The sequence below is a fragment of the Nannospalax galili genome, unplaced genomic scaffold (assembly GCF_000622305.1).
Source record: "Nannospalax galili isolate Female #2095 unplaced genomic scaffold, S.galili_v1.0 scaffold557, whole genome shotgun sequence".
NCBI classification, from domain to species: Eukaryota; Metazoa; Chordata; class Mammalia; order Rodentia; family Spalacidae; genus Nannospalax; species Nannospalax galili.
The window spans coordinates 1,062,335-1,081,794 of record NW_008340356.1 but is presented as its reverse complement, the minus strand read 5'-3'; the positions used below and the strand labels follow the sequence as shown (position 1 = coordinate 1,081,794).

Here is a 19,460-nt window from a genome sequence, read left to right as displayed (position 1 = left end):
ACTGGCCTGAAACTAGCTATGTAGATCAGGCTGCTCTTGAATTCAGAAACCTACTGCCACTGCCTCTCCAGTGCTGAGATTAAAGGTGTGCACCAACACACTAGGCTGATTTTCCTGGTTTTAAAAACATCATGTTAAGTGTGCAATTTTTTTGTTCGTTTCTTTCTTTTTCATTTGTTTCCTCAAATGTTTGGGGTTGTGTGTGTGTTGGCTCTGGTATTTTGAGACAGGGGCTCACTATGTAACCTGGCTGGCCTCAAACTAACTATGCAGACCAGGCTGGCCTCGAACTCACAGGTTTACCTGGCTGCTGGGATCAAGGCGAGCGCCACCGTGCCCCATTTACTTTGTAATTTTTGTCACCCTTCTCTGGATGTTCCATGCACTGACTTTTTCGTATGAGCCGTGCCTCGCCTACATCGAAGTGTTTACCTTGCCTTTATTGTTTAGATGCTCTGTCCAGTCGGGTTTTATTCCTTTTTCCTAAGACTGTCACTGCTTCAGACCGCGGCTCAAGGCTTTCCTTTTCTTCCAGGGAACTCTGAGTCCTCTCGGTACTCCTCGGCTGGCTCCCAAACCCAGGACGGACCCCTTCGCGCCTGCGCAGAACGCAAGCCCACAAGCCCACCCACACGCGGGTGCCTGGCTCAGTCAGCCAATCATCATCTTTGATGACCCCCCTGCAGTGATTGGCTCTTGCGGAGACGCCCACCCGTTCAGGGAGCAGACGGTGGCCCACAGGGGACAAGACGACTGCGCAGCGAAGGCGGCGGCCGCGCGGGCTTCGGTTGCGGCTGTGGGCGAAAGGCTGCGGGGAGATGGCGGCGGCGGCGCTGGCGGCGGTGGACAGGAGCCGGCTGCTCCTGCGGCTGAGGTGACGGTGGGGGCGGCGGGGCGGCGCCGGGTCCCGTCTTGCGCTTCCCTCGGTTCTGGGCCACTGGGGCGGGAGTCCGCTGCGCACGGCTGCACTCAGGGCTGCGCGGCGGCGGCAGGGCCGGAAGGGATCCGACGAGCCAGAGCTCGTCTACGTCGCGGAGGGCTGGCTAGTCAGATGATCGACTCGTACCTTGACTCCAAATCCTTTACGAAAGGAAGCTTCGCGGGCCGGGGAACTTCAGTAGTAAAAATTCCTAGTCCTGCAAGTAGCTAGCTTTACCGTCCCAGCAGCCTCCGGCATTGTGGAAGGTCCGTGCCGCTTAGTGCCGGAAGACACTGACTCCGCAGGCGGTAGGCGGGTCCCCGCTTAGCTGCTTGTTAGATGTGTGATCTTGGCTGAGTTACCTGTTAACTTAGCTTCAGTCTCTTCTCCCAGGGGGAGGTGGTGACACTAGTATCTACAGGAAAGAATACCAGTCCAAATTAGCACATGGATAAAAGTTTAAACAGAATATGGCCCATGTGATTCAGTCCATAAACAAACGTTGCAGAATCAAATATACCTTTTCATTTGCTTTTATCTTCCACAAGTGATAGTAGGTGCTTTAGATTTTTAGTAATTATGGAGCTAACCCCAAGCAAAACGAGAAAGTTGATGAAAGTAATGTTACTGCTGTGCTTTTTCCCACGACTTTTCTTGGATTTTCAGGGCTCTTGTGGGTACTACCACAGACTCACCTCTCTCCTCCCTCAAAACATGCTAGCTGTTATAGAACAGTTATCTGGTACCTGTCATCCTGCTAACGGTGTATGGAGTTAAAAATGAGAATTTTACTCCTTTTTTTGCAAACGATTCTCTCGTAGTGAGATTCTAGACATGAGAGTAGAAGCTATCTTAATCATTGTAATTATCCCGTGGAAGCAGTTTGTTTATCTTGTTTAAATAATTATGAAAATGGAATAGAGCAATCAGAATGTTGGGATAGAGGATTGTGGTTAAGAGTGTGGCTGTCTGCCTACGTCTTTCTTTACTAGCCAGCAGAATAAAATTTGGGGCCATCAGTGGCCATGGTACATAATCAGAGTTTTAAGTTGAATATATTAAAAAGTTACCGTTTGGTGCTGGAGAGATCAGTCAGCAGTTAAGAGCATTGGATGTTCTTGCAGAGGACCCAGATTCAATTCCCAGCCCCCACATGGTAGCTAATAACCATCAGTAACTCCAGTTTCAGGGAATCCAGTGCCCTTTGGCCACCTCAGATATTGCACAACATGGATGCAGTGACATACATGCAGGCAAAACATTCGTACATATAAAAATAATTTTTTTTAAAGAAAGAAGCTGCCATTTTATAGACACATCTGCCCTGACAGGCTTGAAACCTTATCTAAAACTTACCTGTAGAGTACAAAAGTTAGAAAACTATAAAGATCAGGGAAGTTAATTCCCCCTCTTAAAGATCAAGAAAGTGAGATGGGCCAAATTGGAAAGACTTGAGAGGCCAGAAGTCTCCTGGAGATGCCATCTACAGAGCTCACATGCCAAAGCTGTGTGTCTTCCTAGTAGCTGTCAAGGATGGCAGCATTTGACTAATTGTGCCTCCAGTCAGATGTGTAGCCTACCCCAGTGACCCCTGTGCCGTGATAGTCCTGCTTGTTGCATAGTTACATTCAGAGGACATACATACTGCCACACCTTAGTTTTTATCTTTTTCTTTATAAAGGAACTAAACTTCTCAGTCTTTAGAACTGTGATTTTGCTGCCTCTTCAGATGCAGAAGGAAAAGACTATGGTAGAATTGATTCTGTAGTTTGTTGGTTTTCCAGCATATTCTGTGTAGCTGAAACACTAATGGTTATTATGCCCCTTTATTCCCAGAGTGAATCTAGTCTGCTTTTTGTCAGCTCTTGGTTAACATTTCAGTGTTAACTTAAATGATGTGTGTATGTATCCCTGAACTTAAAATGTCTTAGGCCTTAAGGTCTATCTAGTGAAGAAGCTTGGGACATCATTCCTCCTCCAGTTCTCTACTTTCTTTCAATATAAGAACTTGGAAAAATTGTATACTTTAAAACTGGAAATTATCTTCAAGGTCACCTCTTACAGGAACTGGTGATATAGTTAAGTGCTTTAGCATGAATCTAGCAGTGCAAGGTGCTAGATTCAATCCCTCATTGGGTGGGCAGAGGGCTGTCATCTTTACAGTCTCCTTTCTTGTGTGAGAACACTGAATCCAAGATGTAAACCCAAGATGGACTCAGATGATATCACCCATTAAGTTTCTTGAGTGAGAACACAAACCAAACCAAAAATTTAGCTGTTACCCTAGCATCATGGTCTGTGGCTCTCTGAAGCTCAAACCTGTCTATATGTAACATTTTATTTCTTAGTATTTAAGTTTTTTCATTGGGGGGCAGTAATGGAAAAAAGACTGAGAAACCGTGATGTAGAGTGATCTGGTCCTGGGCAGTGTTGGAGTCATATGGGAACTAGGCCACAGCAGCATGTCTTATGTCTGCTGCCTTTGTTCAGTTTCCTTTCTTTGATTTCTCTGTTTTAGTATCAGAACTGTCTTAGCAAAGGGTTGAATCCAGTTGGCATTTTTCAAAGTGAAATTTGATTAGAATATTTTATTTAATAAGGTAGAACAGAAAACATTGATAACAGTGTCATCTTTCATGACAATTCTGTGTGTACTAGGTAGTTTTTACAGTTGGTTATAGTATAAAAAAAAAAAAGCTGAAGTGGATTATCCTAAAGTACCTTTTTATCATCTCTCATTTTGTGGCAAATGCTGGCTTCGGGCATTAAACAGATGAAGTGACTCATTCACAGACATGTAGCACAAAGGGAAAACAGTCAGAACTTGAACTCTCAGTTTCTAGATTAGTTTTCTTTCCACAGAAAAAGTCTTACCAAATCACTTTGCTGATGACTTAAGATTGACCTTAGATCGTATCTGGATTTGATTTCAAGTTTTGAAAGACCAGTAACTATTCTTGTATATTCTGATTGATTATAATTGCTTTGGGGTTTGTTTTATAGGAAATGGGTTTGGAAGCAGAGACCCATGAAGTATGCAACAACTCCAGGTACTGGTAGGCTTTGTCTGGTTTTGCTTTAGATTGCAAACCAAGAAAGAGAAATGTGTAATTCTTAATGCGTGCACAATAGAATTAGTTCTCATAAACCTTTGAATTTGGGGATTTTCATGATAATTTTCTTATTATTAAGTCACCAATGTTGCTTCTTTTATGTCAAATCCTTGTTATTGAATTTTTTTTTTTTTTTTTTTGGTCTTTTTGAGACAGGGTCTCCCTGTAGCCCCAGCTGTCCTGGAACTCACTATGTAGACCAGGCTGGCCTTGAACTCACAGAGATCCGCCTGCCTCTGCCTCCCAAGTGCTGGGAGGCACCTTGTTATTGAGTGTGAATTTTAAAAAATATTTATTATTTGTATTTTATTTTATGTGTATGAGTGTTTTGCCTGCATTTATGTAAGTGCACCTGTGCAATACCCATGGAGGTCCGAAGAAGGTTTCAGATCCCCTGGTACTAGAGTTACAGATGGTTGTTAGCCACCATGTGGGTGCTGGGAATCCACCCCAGGTCCTCTGTAAGAGCAGTCAGTGCTCTTAACCTCTGAGCTATCTCTCCAGCCCCATTGAGTGTGAATTTTAAGGTGTAATGATGAGGAGTATTTTATATTTCTATCCATTTGACCCTATATTGAATGGGAAAAAAATAATTAGAATGGTCTAAATTTGAAAACAATTCTTTCAAGCAGAAGAACCATTATTTTTCTCAAATGAAATTTTATGTGAAATATAAAACAGAAGTGTAATGAAAGTTTAACTCTGTTTGACTGGATATGACCCCTACTTAGGGCACCCCAAACAAAATGTTGATAGTGAATTGTAGCAGGTCCTGTGATATGTGGTGGCTCTTGGCAGATCTCATGGAAAAAACACTTTTAAATTATAGGTAACCTTATTTTTTTTAAGAATAACCTTGGGTGCTAGAGAGATGGCTCAGCAGTTAAGAGCTCTGACTGCTCTTGCAGAGGACCAGGGTTTGATTACCAACACCCACATGGCAGCTAACAACTATGTGTGACTCTAGTTCCAGGGGATCCAACACCCTCTTCTGACCTCCTCAGGCATTGCATGACATGGGTGCACCTACCTATATGCAAGAAATACACTCACAGACATAAAATAAAAATAATAAAATATTTAAAAAAAAAACCTTGGACTGGGCATGGTGGCTCACGCCTTTAATCCCAGCACCTTAAGGCATAGTAGGCTTGTTCACATTATAAACAGAGATAAGATTAACTTTTTGGTTCCAAGGTTAAGTAAAAGTCACTTATCCAGAGCATATTTATATTGTAAAAGTCATTCCCACAGTCTTAATATTTTCATTTCTTGTTTCCCAGTAACATTTGTGTCTGATCTTCATGGTGTTTTAAACAGGAAGAAACATTACCAAGGTCCTCATTGCAAACAGAGGTGAAATTGCCTGCAGGGTGATACGAACAGCCAAAAAAATGGGTGTGCAGTCCGTGGCTGTTTACAGTGAGGCTGACAGGAATTCCATGCATGTAGATATGGTAGGTTTTTAAAAGCTGGAAACCGAATATTGAGTGTATGTATTTGCTTATTGTGTTTTAGCTCTTTACGATGACAGTTGATGCTTGCAGATGTTAACAAGGTTTATGTAGTTGAGTTCAAATTGCTCACTGAGTACTCTACTTGGGAACACTTTTAACATGTAAAACCAGTTGAACTAAATTGTGTTTAGTGGCATAGCTGATTTACATGCAAGAACTGTATCGAAGATTGTTTTCAGCAGTTCACAGAGTATAGTTCATAGACTACTTTGGGTAGCCCACGTCCAGACCTCTGTTGTGCAAGGACAAAAAGACCAAAACTGTTGTTAGCAATTGTCACTGGTTGAGTGACCTCAGACAAGTCACTTCATGTTTCTGAACTTTGATTTCTCAGTAAAATTCTAGCTGAAGAGACTGAACTCTGAGGTTTTCGTTTTTAGTTATTGCTAGCTCTTATCTACCAGATGGAACTCTAGCCATGGATGAATCTAACTGTTGGCCTTCATTAGGCTCACAACAAGCAGCAGTGTGAGTTCCTAGAGACTGACTTGAGTTGAACTTTTCTCATGGTAGTAAACTACTCCCTCCTGTTAGAAATAAATTCTCCTCATGATTGTCTGACCTTTCTGACCTCTCTCAGTGTCCTTTCTCTGGACCCCATCCACCTGAAAAAATTCGACCATTACTGCTGACATTCTGATGTCAGGACTTTCCCCTGACCCTTTTCCCTCTTCTCACTGTATTTTCTCATGATAGATCATTTTATCCATTCCAGTGACTTTATGGAAGACTCCACATTTCTGTTCGTAGTTCTGACTTCTCTCTGAGCTTGGCCCATAGACACCCTGCTGCCAGCTTCTCAGATACCAAACCAAAGCAGTATGTCTTGACATTGAACTTGAGATGTTTCATCTGTACCAAACTTGATTTTCTTAGGGACTTCCTTCCCCAGTTGACAATGCCTTGCTATAGAAAGAGCAATGCAGAGATTGGGGCAGCTTTGAACATCCTTCCTCTTCCCACTCTATATTCTTTACTCCTCCCTCATCTAGAAAACACCAAGGACTGTTTCCTCCACTTCCCACACACTTCTGCTCACTTCCTCCTGCCCCTCCTACCTATACCTAAGTCAAGTCATGCTCCTGTCTGTCTTCCTCTTTCCTCTTGGTCCCTTCTTGTGATCTGTTTCCTGCCTTTCAGCCAGACTGAGCGGTCAAAATAAAAGCTTGTCCATTTGCTCCTGTACTTTAATGGCTTTAAACCTCTTATGTCACCTACGAGGTTGGGAATAATTTCCAAGACAGATAATAGGTATTGTTGATGAAGGTAGGTAGAATTGGTATGTTGATGGAGATGTTGGTGAAACCCAAGGGCTGATGAACCAAGAGCTATTAAAATGAGCATGTTCTTGCTTGGTCTGTGTCCTCAAGAAAGGCTCACATATAGAGCCAGGTATGGTGGCACACACCTTTAATCCCAGCACCCGGGAGGCAGAGGCAGGTGGATCTCTGTGAGTTCAAGGCCAGCCTGGTCTACATAGTGAGTTCCAGGCCAGCTGGGGCTACAGGGAGACCCTGTCTCAAAAAGACCAAAAGAAAAAAAAAAAGGCTCATATACAAATGCCCCGAGGTGTGTATGAATGTGTGTTTCAGCCTTGCCCATATCCAGTGTTGGACCACTACAACCTAAATTGCATATGAAGAAGTTCATGATTAAATGAGATGTGGTACTGCCACACACAGTGAGTTTTACATGTGTTTGCTAGTAAAGAAGCACCCCAGAATATAATGTTAATGAAAAAGCAATTGCAGAAGTATATAGTATGATTCTATTTGCATAAAACTCAAACTGTACGTACTTACACAAATAGAACTATGGATATGAAAAATGTCACAAATGGATTATGGTGGAAAATGCCTGGAGAGGACACTAGTGAGGGAAATTCAGAGCTGACGGCCACTTGGTTTACTTCTTGTGTTCTTCAGAATAAGAATGTATTTGTGTTTTGTGAAATTAAAAGTTAAAAATAAATGATTTTTTAGCCAGGCATGGTGATGCATGCCTTTAATCCCAGCAGGGGCAGGGGGATCTCTGTGAGTTCAAGGCTGGCCTGGTGTACATAGAGAGTTCTAGGCCAGCTGGGGCTACAGGGAGACCCTGTTTAAAAAAAATAGTAATAATAATTGATGTTTTCAAATCCCATTATGAGTTCCATTAGGAAAAAAATCCAAAGCTTTTTCACTTCTCCAAAGGCCTCATGAAATCTGTCCTGTGTCATCCAACCACATCTCTGACCCTCGCTCACTGTGTCCCAGTCACACAAGCGATCCTTGGTCACTCAGTGGGCCAAGTTTCTTCCAACTCTAGATCTTCACACACGTTTTCTGTGTGGGAGATTCACCCCGTCTCCATTCCTGTTCTTAAGTCCACATTCTTCATCTGTCTCCCAGGTCAAGTCCTTACCAACCCTGAGGAACTTTCCCTGACTTTCCCTCCTAATTAGCCTGGACCACCTGCAGACCAGAGCTACTCTTTCTGTGGTCGTTAAATCCTTGCTTTCTCCTTCTGGGCTTTTATCACAGTTTCCATAAGTGTATAAATGCTTAATGACTATCTTCTCTCTGGATAGGGGGGCAAGTCTTGTTTACATCTATTTAGGCAGTTCCCAACTCAAAGCCTGACACATAGTAGGCATTCAGCAAGTTTGCATGAAGGAATACATGTTTTCTATGTGGTCTGCTTCAAGGGATGCTATGATTGTATGAAAGTTTTAAAGAGTAGTACAGAAGAATTCACAAATGTTTGAAAGAAACATCATCATACCCTAATAATTATGTAAACTTTGCAATTTTGTATTGCTACATTTCTATTTTTAAATGATAACTTGGTATTAAATACATTTAAGATTGTTATAATGTTATGATTGAATCTAGTACTGGGTTTATATGGGAAAATCAAGTTCGGAGTCCCCTTTCACCCAGGACTTGTTCACAAACTGGCTCATCTTTTCTTTTCTTTTTTTGGCCTTTTTGAGACAGGGTCTCTTTGTAGCCCCAGCTGTCCTGGAACTCACTATGTAGACCAGGGTGGCCTTGAACGCACAGAGATCCATCTGCTTCTGCCTCCCGAGTGCTGGGATTAAAGGCATGTGCCACCACGCCCGGGTAAACTGGCTCATCTTTAAAACGTGGCATGGACTGGTGCTTCTGAGTGTTAATTCTCAAATTGGTCATGATCATTGTTCTTGTGCCTTTTGTACCGGCATCTTTATTTTACCAGTAAATGATCCTGATGGAGTTGTATACAGTGTACAGGTACATACTAACCACACCATCTTTCACATCTGTAATGATTCTTAAACAGGCAGATGAAGCATATTGCATTGGCCCAGCTCCATCTCAGCAGAGCTACCTCTCTATGGAGAAGATCATTCAGGTGGCTAAGAGCTCTGCTGCACAGGTAAGAACTGTGGGAAAAGAAAAAACAAAAACTACAACACCAACCAATTAAGTTTTGTGTAATTTATGCAGAATTACTTGTTTGTATAAATGTTCTGTTTGACCCACAGTTTTTACATATCTGTTGGGTTGTATTATAAATTAGACACACCTTACTGGATCCTCTCTACTTAGAATCTTTTGGGAAATAGGTGGAGGGAGAATCTTAACTGAAGTTAGAATTAAGAGAGAATTCAGTTCTTCTGCCTTGAAAGCCAGGTGCTAGGACAGCAAGTGTTTGAGGAGGAAATTACAAGGTGAGATAGAACCAAGAGAGAAATCTTGCCCCTTGATTTTTCCATCTCATTCCAGCGCCCTTCCATGTTTTTCCAATATCCCAGACCCAAAACTTGGATATTATTACATCTCTTTCATCCTTCAAAATGAAATAGCAACTGATTTGTGTTTAATCTTTCTTTAAAATGTTTTCAGAAATATTTTTTTGTTCACACAGACCTTCGGCTTTCTTATCTAGATTTCTGAGTCTCAGATGAATCCCCTCCCTCTAACTCTCTCTTGAAAACAATGTGTTTGTTTATATATTTTGAGGGTGGAGTGCACATGCCACAGTGTTCATGTGGAGGTCAGAGGACAACCTGTGGAAATTGGTTTTCTCATTGCAACATGTGGCCCCAGGGATCAAACACTGGTCATAGGGCTTGGAAACAAGTGCACCCCCCCGCCCCCATCTCAAAACTCATCCTGGAAAATTGACTTTGGAGCTGATGAGGAAGAAAGTGGGAGGAGGTGAGAAGGCAGAGAAGTTAATTATACACATGGGTATTTGTTCTTGTTTTGACAAATTTCTTAGTTTTTGGAGTTAAAAGTCCCTTAAGGATGGTGTGCTGGTTTAGGGTTAATTGTCAACTTGACAGACTCTAGAATCACCAGGGAAACAAACCTTTGGCCATGCCTATGAGGATCTAACTTAATTGGGTTAATTGATGTGGGAAAACCCCTAGGCTGGGGAATCTGGATTGTATGAAATGGAGAAAGAAAGCTGAGCACTGGCATTCATTCATCCCTCTGCCTCTTGACTATGGATGTGCCATTACCAGCTGCTTCAAGCTCCTGCTGCCTTGATGTCCCTGCCATTATGGACCATACTTTGAGCTATGAACTAACAAACTCTTCAGTTGGTTTTGTCAGGGTATTTTTCACAACAGCAGGAAAAGAAATGAAGATAGAAAATTGATATCAAGAAGTAGGATATTGTGGTGAACCTAACCATGTGGTTTTTGGGCCTTTGGAACTATTTGTGGCTGGAATGTGGAAGAATTTACAAATGTGATATTTTTACCAAGAACTTGACTTCATCCTGACCATTTCCTGAGAACCTGAATGAAGCTGAATTTAAGGATATTTGAGGGGCTGGAGAGATGGCTTAGCAGTTAAGAGTGCTTGCTGTACCCAACTTCTGTTCCCAGCACCCATGTCAGGCAGCTCACAATCTCCTGTAACTCCAGTTCCAGGGGACCTGACACCTCTTCTTGCCTCCACATTATATACATTCATACACACACGTAAAAATATAAATAAATCTTTAAAGATAATAGATTTAGTTTTTTGTTGGTGGTTTTCTTTTGGGGGTTTTTGGTTTTTTTATTTGTTTTTTTCTTTTTGAAGCAGGGTCTCCCTGTAGCCCCAGCTGTCCTGGAACTCACTATGTAGACCAGGCTGGCCTTGAACTCACAGAGATCCACCTGCCTCTGCCTCCCAAGTGTTGGGTCTACAGGAGTGCGCCACCACGCCCAGCTTTTAAGTAGGTAAGGTATATGAGCATAAAGTTCTATACAAGGAGAGTGCAGTCAACAAAGTAGCTATGATTATTAGATTAGCACCATTAAAAAGATTGGGACAATAGGAAAGGCTCCTTGCAGACAAAACCTATCAAAGACTCCAGCTTATAAAGACGCAAATTTATATGATAGGAGAAAGCCTAAACTGAAAGCAGCCGAGTTCTCTGCTCCTTGAAATCAACTTCCTAGGATAGTATTTCCCCAGGGTCAGCATGCAGAAGCTGATAAAACTGGTCCAGCAGGGCCAGGCTCCACAGTGATCTGGCTGCAAAACTTGGCAGTGTTATCCACATGGTACTGATTTTGGAGACATGAAAGATTTTAAGGAGGTCATGGAGTTTACTCCATGGGTTTGGAGCATTTGAGGCCAGACAGCATCTGGGAGGGATGAAGTCCCTGCGAGGAGGCCTTGAGAGGCATTGCATGAAGTTGTGAAGGCGAGGCCCAAGTTGCTGTGGAGATTCCAAGATGTTGGCGATATAACAAAAAAATTTATGTATAGATAGATGTATATTCTAGGGACGGCCATGTGATCTATTAATTCCATTTAAAGTTTATTACTGGGCCGGGCATGGTGGCGCACGCCTTTAATCCCAGCACTCGGGAGGCAGAGGCAGGCAGATCTCTGTAAGTTCAAGGCCAGTCTGGTCTACATAGTGAGTTCTAGGACAGCCGTGGCTACAGGGAGACCCTGTCTCAAAAAGACCAAAAAAAAAAAAAAAAGTTTATTACTATCGTAAGTGTGCATGTATGTATATATGCAGTCAGGTGGGGGTGGGACTTGCATGTGGAGATCAGAGGCAACCTTGTAGAGTCAATTTTCTTCCCCATCTTTATATTGGTTCTGGAATCAAACCCAATTCAGAAAGACTTGCACAACAGGCACTTTACCAACTGATCCATTAAACTGGGCCCTGTTAATTCTACTTCTAGGTATATATCTAAGAATTTATAATGGGGATTCATATCTGTACACCAAGGTTCACAGCAATTTTATTTATAGAAGCTAATAGAAATAGCTCACATGTCTACACAAAGATTAGTGGGTGAACAGAATGTGGAATATACATGCAGCCTTATGCAGCCTTTAAAAATGAAATTCTGATACAAGATACCACATGGATGAACTTTGAAAACTGCTAAGTGAGAGGCTGGAGAGATGGCTCAGTGGTTAGGAGCACTGAATGCTCTTGCAGAGGACCTGAGTTCGATTCCCAGCATCCACATGGCAGCTATGAACCGTCTTTAACTCCAGTTCCAGGGGAATCCGAAGCCCTCTCTGACCTCTGTGGCATTGCACAACACGAGTGCGCTCACATACATGCAGACAATATACTCATACACATAGAATAAAAATAATAAAATAAAATATTAAAAAAAAGAAAACTGCTAAGTGAAATAAGCTACTCCCAGAGGGACAAATGGAAAGAGACATAGTGACTGCCTGAGAATATGGGTTGTATGTGGGGTGGTGATGCCGTTCTGGAGATGGGAGGTGGTGACAGATGGAGAGCATCATCAGTGAGCATGATGCTACTGAATTAGACACTTAAAGGTGCTTAAACTGGTAAGCTGTGTAGATTACCACAGTTTTTAAAAAACGGTTGAGGGTGTAACTCAGTATTAGACCACTTGCCTAGAATGTGTGAGGCCCTGGGTTTGATCCCAGGCATAAAGTGAAAAATGGAAAGAAAGAAATAGATATTTGTGGACTAGAAAAAGGCTTTAAAGCTCCAACATGACTGTTCCAGACATCTCTTTGGGAGCAGGAATGAGGAGACCTTGGTGTCCCTGTCAGCTGTGTCTGGAGAGGCTTCCATGGAGGAGGCCAGCATCACCAGCATCAAAGCTTTGCCAGTTGAGAACCTTGTTGTGTTTTTTCTTATTTCTAGGCCATTCATCCAGGATATGGTTTTCTTTCAGAAAATATGGAATTTGCTGAACTTTGTACACAAGAAGGAATTATATTTATAGGTCCTCCTTCATCTGCAATTAGAGACATGGGTATAAAGAGGTAAGAGTTATCTTTTTTTTAAATGTAGCCATATTAAGGCCACTTGAAATAAGTTTATTTTACTATTAAACCACTAAGTTTACTTCAGTGAGCATTTTTAATTTTTTATTTTATTATTTGTGTGTTTATATGCATGCATGTGTGTGTGTGTGTGTGCAGTCATTCTGCCTTTATGTGGGTTCTGGGACTCAAGCTCAAGTTGTCAGACTTTACAGGGCAAACACTTTATCTGCTGAGCCGTCTCAACAGTTCCATTAATAGGCATTTAAAAAATTTTTTGATTTATTTTATGTATATGAGTGTTGTACCTGCATGTATATAAGTGCACCCATATGGTGCAGTACCCATGGAGGCCAGAAGAGGGCATCAGACATCTGGGATTAAATAAGGAAAGATGAGGGACAGGAGAGCTGGCTCAGCATTAAGAGTACTGGCTGCTCTTGCAGAGGACCCAAGTTGGTTTCCAGCACCTACATGGCAGCTAACAACTGTCCTTAACTCCAGTTCTAAGAGATCCATTGCTTTCTTCTGGCCTCCATGGGTATTGCATGATGCAGGTACACTTACATGCATGCAGACAAAACATTCATGCATATAAACTAAAAATAAATTAATTAAAAATACTATGAGATGAGCTACCACGTGCAATAAGAAAAAGTACCTAGCAGGGGTTTTGTAATTGTATTATTTGTATGCATATTATTATTGTATAGTATTGATCCGAGACTCAAGTCTTTTCTTTATTTGTGGGATGGTTTCTTTAAAGACTTACTATAATTTATAGATATCTTAGAATTGAGGCATTTTAGTGTTTTTACTCTAAAAGCACATCCAAGTCCATCATGGCTGCTGCTGGAGTGCCTGTTGTAGAAGGTTACCATGGCGAGGACCAGTCTGACCGGTGCCTGAAAGAGCACGCAGGGAGAATCGGTTATCCTGTCATGATTAAAGCCGTCCGAGGAGGAGGAGGAAAAGTAAGGCTGTGGGTGCCTGCCTTTGGCATTTCTGGATAGTGGTTTGAGTTTATACTTTGGTCACACAATCCTTCCTTTCTTAGGGCATGAGGATTATTAGATCAGAAAAAGAATTTCAAGAGCAATTGGAATCAGCCCGGAGAGAAGCGAAGAAGTCTTTCAATGATGATGCTATGCTGATCGAGAAGTTCGTGGACACACCAAGGTCTGCTGTTGTTTTTTGTTTGTTTTTCTGACTCAGATTATTTTTTTATGCTCAAGGACAAGTTATTAAAGTGGAAAAACCCTAGGGTGGGCGAGATATGAATCTCATGGCTGCCTGGGAGACAGAGTGGGAAAGAGAAGGGGTAAAAGACATGCTGCTGAGGCAAGGTGTGGTAGAGGTCGGTCACCTGGCAGCAGGCAGCCACATGGTAGGGAAGGGAGCTTTATAAAGAGTAAAGGGTCTACGGCCACCGGGGTCGGGCCTGGTTAGTACTTGGATGGGAGAAAAAGAGTAAGGGGGCCTGGAGAGACGACTCATCAGTTAAGAGTACTCACTGCCCTTGCAAAAGACCTAGGTTCGAATCCCAGCTCCCACATGGTGGCTTATAGCCCTCTGTAATTCTTGTTTCAGGGGATCCAACTCCCTCTTCTGACCTAAGTAGGCACAACACAACACAGGTGCACTTACATACGTGCATGCATAACACTCACACAAAATAAAATTTAAAGAAAGAAAAGAGAGTAAGAAAACCCAAAGCATTGGTTAGGGAACTTAAAAGCATTTTTTAGACTCTAGCCAACATTCAAAAGAAAAAGTGAAGAAAAAGAAATAGTTCTGCCTTTTCCTCAGAAAGGCAGGCAGTCCCAGGTAAGCCTCACAGCGACTTTTATGGGGATTGCCTGATTCCGATTCTCATGTTACGTTATAAAAGCAATTCATGTATTTCTATGATATGAAATTATAATATGTTGTCTATTAGTGCCCCATTTTCACCTTCACATAGACGATTAGAGGACAGTATGCTTTCTTCTAAGCACTTTCTATGTGAATAGAAACAGACATGCATGAACACGTAGGAAACAAAGTATGTCCGAAAGAACAATGGATAGAATCTTGTTTAATAGTACAAATACTATACAATATTATTATATCCTAGATACTGTCCCATATCAGTAAATAATGTATCTGTCTCATTACTTTTATTCAAAGCTTAATGGCTCTGTGATACTGCTATCCCGGAAACTTACACAATGTTTGTTACTAGTAAAACTTAGGATTTTTTTCCAGCATAAAAATATTCTAATAAATCAGTTATAATTAGAGTTCTAAGTATCAATTGAGCTATTAAAAAATGGAATTAGTTAACTAAACTGAATTATTACAATTTCTAATGTTTTCTGATATGGTAATAAATTGTAACCCCAGTACCTAATACCTATGTTGCACTTATCATGTGCCTGGTTCTGTATGTTTTCCATGTACTAAGTAACCTTACTGTCCTTCTAATTCTAACACTAGCCTGCTTAGGGCTGTACTACTACTTTTATTTTGCAAGTAATGAAATTAAGCACCAGCATGACCATGCTAAACATCAGGGACTGAGTCGGGCAGTTTGACTCTCGAGTTCATACTCTAAACCATTGTACTTCCATCAAGATTCCTAATTTTTTTTCTGTTATTTAAAATAAGATGCTGATGATAAAGTTTCCTATGTCCTAGATTTTTATGTTAATTTTAAAAAATATTTTATTTATTATTTTTATTTTATGTGTGTGAGTGTATTCCCTGCATATGTTTAAGTGCACCCATGTTGTGCAATGCCTGAGGAGGTCAGAAGAATGTGTCAGATTCCCCCAAAACTGGAGTTAGGGATGGTTGTTAGCCACCATGTGGGTGCTGAGAATCAAACCTGGGTCCTCTGCAAGAGCAGTCAGTGCTCTTAATTGCTGAGCCATCTTTCTAGCCCTTGTTAATTTTTTAAAATATGTGATTTATAAGTCAAGTGAAAAGAACAATTCCTCCATTTTTAAATTTTCTTTGAGGAAGATCAGGTATTTTGGATTCAAGATTGAGGTTATGGACTTAGAAATATAGTTGCAATCTTATAAAATCTTTTGGTCAACATAGCCAACAGTTTAGGTTAACGAATGTGATATCCATCATCCCTAGTGAAATACACTAACAGGTATGTTTCATTTTAAAATAGGCATGTGGAAGTGCAGGTGTTTGGTGATCACCACGGCAATGCAGTCTACTTGTTTGAAAGAGACTGTAGTGTGCAGAGGCGCCATCAAAAGATCATTGAGGAGGCCCCAGCGGTAAGAAAATCCACTCTGGTGCAAGTATCTGACAGAGAGTTATCAGCCGAACAGTGAGGCTTCAGCATGCATGTTAAATTATAATTAACTAGAATTAATTACACGAACGAAATGGAATTGTCTTTTTTTTTTCTGTCTTTTTGAGACAGGGTCTCCCTGTAGCCCCAGCTGGCCTGGAACTTGCCATATAGACCAGGTTGGCCTCCAACTCACAGAGATCCGCCTGCCTCTGCCTCCCGAGTGCTGGGATTAAAGACATGTGCCACCAGGCCCAGCTGGATGTTATACAGAGGACTCTTGTTTTAGCAACTATTTAAAGATGTTCCTAAAATATATTAGTCATTTTCCTGCTACTAGTTATCTTGTGGAGGAAAGATAGCAAGAAAATTTAAAAAAAAAAAAAAAAGAATGACTAAGATTTTATTGATTGAGGACCAGTACACAGACATTTCAATTTGTACACAATTCTTAATACACATACCAAAAGTCTAAAGAACCACATACTGTGTTTCTTTTAAAAAGTCAGTCCAGTGATGTTCCAGCTTCCAACCTGGTAGTACATTTCCCTTCGGGGGACTCATTAACAGCAACATCAAACGCTGACCAACAATCCTTACTTCTACTGAAGTTTGTTACCACATACACTAGACACTCAAATTTTCATCTTTCACAGCACATGATCAAAACTGTTAGGAAAACTGGACCACTGTGACCAGTTGTCACAGAGGGCACACAGTTCTGACAGGATGATGACCAAGGGGTGGTTTGGGGTTTTTTTTTTTTTCTTTTTTTTTTTTTTCAGAAAACAGTTTACTAAAAACACAGGACTAGAAGTCATCTAAAATATTCCAGACATATTAAATGCACAACTGAGACTCCAAATTGCCATTTAGTATGCTCTGGGTCACAGGATACAAAACTAACCCCCCCTCTATGGAATGTTACACTGACACCCAAGACAGTCACAGCCTCCCTTGATTCAATATCCCACTATATTCTGGTTGTACCAAAAAATAACCAGCGAATGATTTCACCTCTTTAAAAAAATCATTTACGCCAGGTGTGGTGGCGCACGCCTTTAATCCCAGCACTCCCAGGCATGTGGATCTCTGTGAGTTCGAGGCCAGCCTGGTCTACAGGTTCCCGGACAGCTGGGGCTACAGGGAGACCCTGTCTCAAAAACAACAAAAATCATTTATACTTAAAAAATGGGATGAGGTGGGATTTTCCCCTTTCAAAACTGTTTCTAGAACTGCTAAAAAACTTGCATTTACAAAATAGCTGATAAAAATATTCCTCTGGGTTGTATAAGGGCAGCGGGGAGACTGAGGGCAGGATGCGGGTCTGTTGGACTTGGTGTCTTCCCTCCATCAGAGGTGGGCTCTCTGCCTGAGGGCAGGATGCGGGTCTGCTGGACTTGGTGTCTTCCCTCCATCAGAGGTGGTCTCTCTGCCTCACTGTCTCTCCATGCTCCTCCCGCCGCCCTGACTGCTGCTACCGAGATAGTCATTCTTATTTGGAAACTTTTGTTCCCTTAATATTGTTTACATCTCTTTGAGCCTCCTTCATCATTGGTTGAAGTTGTTATGAGAGTCAGGTCAGGACTACCTTTTTGGGGATTTATATTTCTTTTGGCCCTACAACGCCATTAATGAGGTGCATATTTCTGTTTCTAAAATATCAGAATCTGAGGTTTCTAATCAGTTTGTTCTTACACTGTATTCAAAATATAATTTTTGTCGCAGAATATATTATACCACTTGAAGTACATGTCAGTAATTCCAGTAAAGCTTTATTTTCAGGCAGTGATTACTTGAAAGTATATGTGTAAAGCAATTCTTAAAAACTTTGCTTGGTGACATATATTTCTTTTTATGAACCTTTGTTAATTTGGAATGTCAAAGTGTTCCTTTATTCCAAGAAGTCATTAGGTACAATTCAGATTGCTCTATCATCGTGAAACAAAAAGGGATCATTTAAAGTTTTCACATTGATACTTGACAGTCTTTAAATTTTTTTGTAGCCTGGTATTAAACCTGAAGTAAGGAAGAAGCTTGGAGAAGCTGCAGTCAGAGCTGCTAAGGCCGTAAATTATGTTGGAGCAGGTGTGTTAAAATTTCCTTTCGACAGAAGGAAAAAATTTATTTTTGTTTCAGGAGTTGAAAAAAAAACCATAAATCAGTGGCTTCTCAGGTTTTTGTTTGTTTTGTTTTGTTTTGTTTTTGCCATATCTTCAATAAGAAATATATATTTAAGACCTATTATATACATATAAGTGATTGTGCTTATATAAATACAGATTTAAAACAAGCATTTTACTAATCAGTACTTAGTGTAATCATATATTTTCAGTTTCATTGATTTCTGCTGTAATTGTTAAACTTTTATTTCATTTATTTATTTACTATGTCTGTGTGTCTGTCTATATATGTGTATATGCATGCAGGTGTGCTTCAGCCCATTTGTGGAGGTCAGAGGACAGATTTTAGGAGTCATTTCTGTCCTTTCACCCTATGGGGCTCCAGGGACTGAACTCGGGTCGTCAGGCTTTGACAGCAAGTACATTTACCTTCTGAGCCATCTTTCTAGCCCTCTGCTGTAATTTTTATTATTTTATTTCTTTTGATGGATTATTTGATTTAATTTGCCTTTTTTTTTCTTGCTTTCTAAAACAGAAGCTTGTATTACTGACTAGTCTTCCTTTCTTTTTTTAATATTTATTTTATTTTATGTGTATGAGTGAATTGCCTGTATGTGTGTCAGTGCACCCGTGTCATGCAGTGCTCACAGAGGTCAGAAGGTGTCAGATCCCTTGGAACTGGAGTCACAGATGGTCATTAGCTACCATGTAGGTGCTGGGAATGGAACCTAGGTCCTCTGCCAGAGCAGCCAGTGCCCTTAACCACTAAGCCATCTCTCTGGCCTAATTCTTCCTTTCTGATATATACATTTAACAGCTCTAAATGCCCCCATAGGCATTATTTCTTCTACATCCCATACATTTTTTTAGTTGTATTTTCATTTAATATAGAACACCATATTCTTTAATTTTCAGGTGTGTTTCTGTTACTGGTTTCTAATTTAGTACCATTGTCTTCTGAGAGCAGAAACCATAGATACCTGCTTCATTATTATAAGTGCTAATGAACATTAATTGTACAAATTGATAGTTATGCGTTCCCTTTCCACATTTCATGCTTCAGTCACGCTCACCCCCCCACCCCCCCAAGTTCCCTTTCCATTCCACCTACTTTCAGGTCCCATTTGCTTGTTTGTGTCCAGATAGAAGAGAAAATATAAACTCGTCTTTCTGTGTCTGGCTTTTTGTGAGTAACCTGATCTCAAGTTCCATTCATTTTCCTGCAGATGACTAATTTCATTCT

The 19,460-nt window shown here is 41.0% G+C and overlaps 1 protein-coding gene across 3 annotated transcripts in view; it reads left to right on the top strand.

The window, feature by feature from the left end:
* The first annotated feature begins 720 nt into the window (after positions 1–720).
* Mccc1 (methylcrotonoyl-CoA carboxylase 1) overlaps positions 721–19,460 on the top strand; it is a 49,417-nt gene continuing 30,677 nt past the window's right edge. For 2 of the 3 annotated variants that reach the window (XM_017798743.2, XM_008835397.3), the window contains exons 1-9: positions 721–874; positions 3,923–3,969; positions 5,353–5,489; positions 8,853–8,948; positions 12,678–12,799; positions 13,626–13,773; positions 13,857–13,978; positions 15,966–16,077; positions 18,101–18,182. In XM_017798743.2, the coding sequence (XP_017654232.1) occupies positions 819–874; positions 3,923–3,969; positions 5,353–5,489; positions 8,853–8,948; positions 12,678–12,799; positions 13,626–13,773; positions 13,857–13,978; positions 15,966–16,077; positions 18,101–18,182 (922 nt within the window). In that variant the 5' untranslated portion in view covers positions 721–818. The remainder of the gene's footprint in view (positions 875–3,922; positions 3,970–5,352; positions 5,490–8,852; positions 8,949–12,677; positions 12,800–13,625; positions 13,774–13,856; positions 13,979–15,965; positions 16,078–18,100; positions 18,183–19,460) is intronic. The other variant, XM_008835398.3, reaches the window with a different exon arrangement.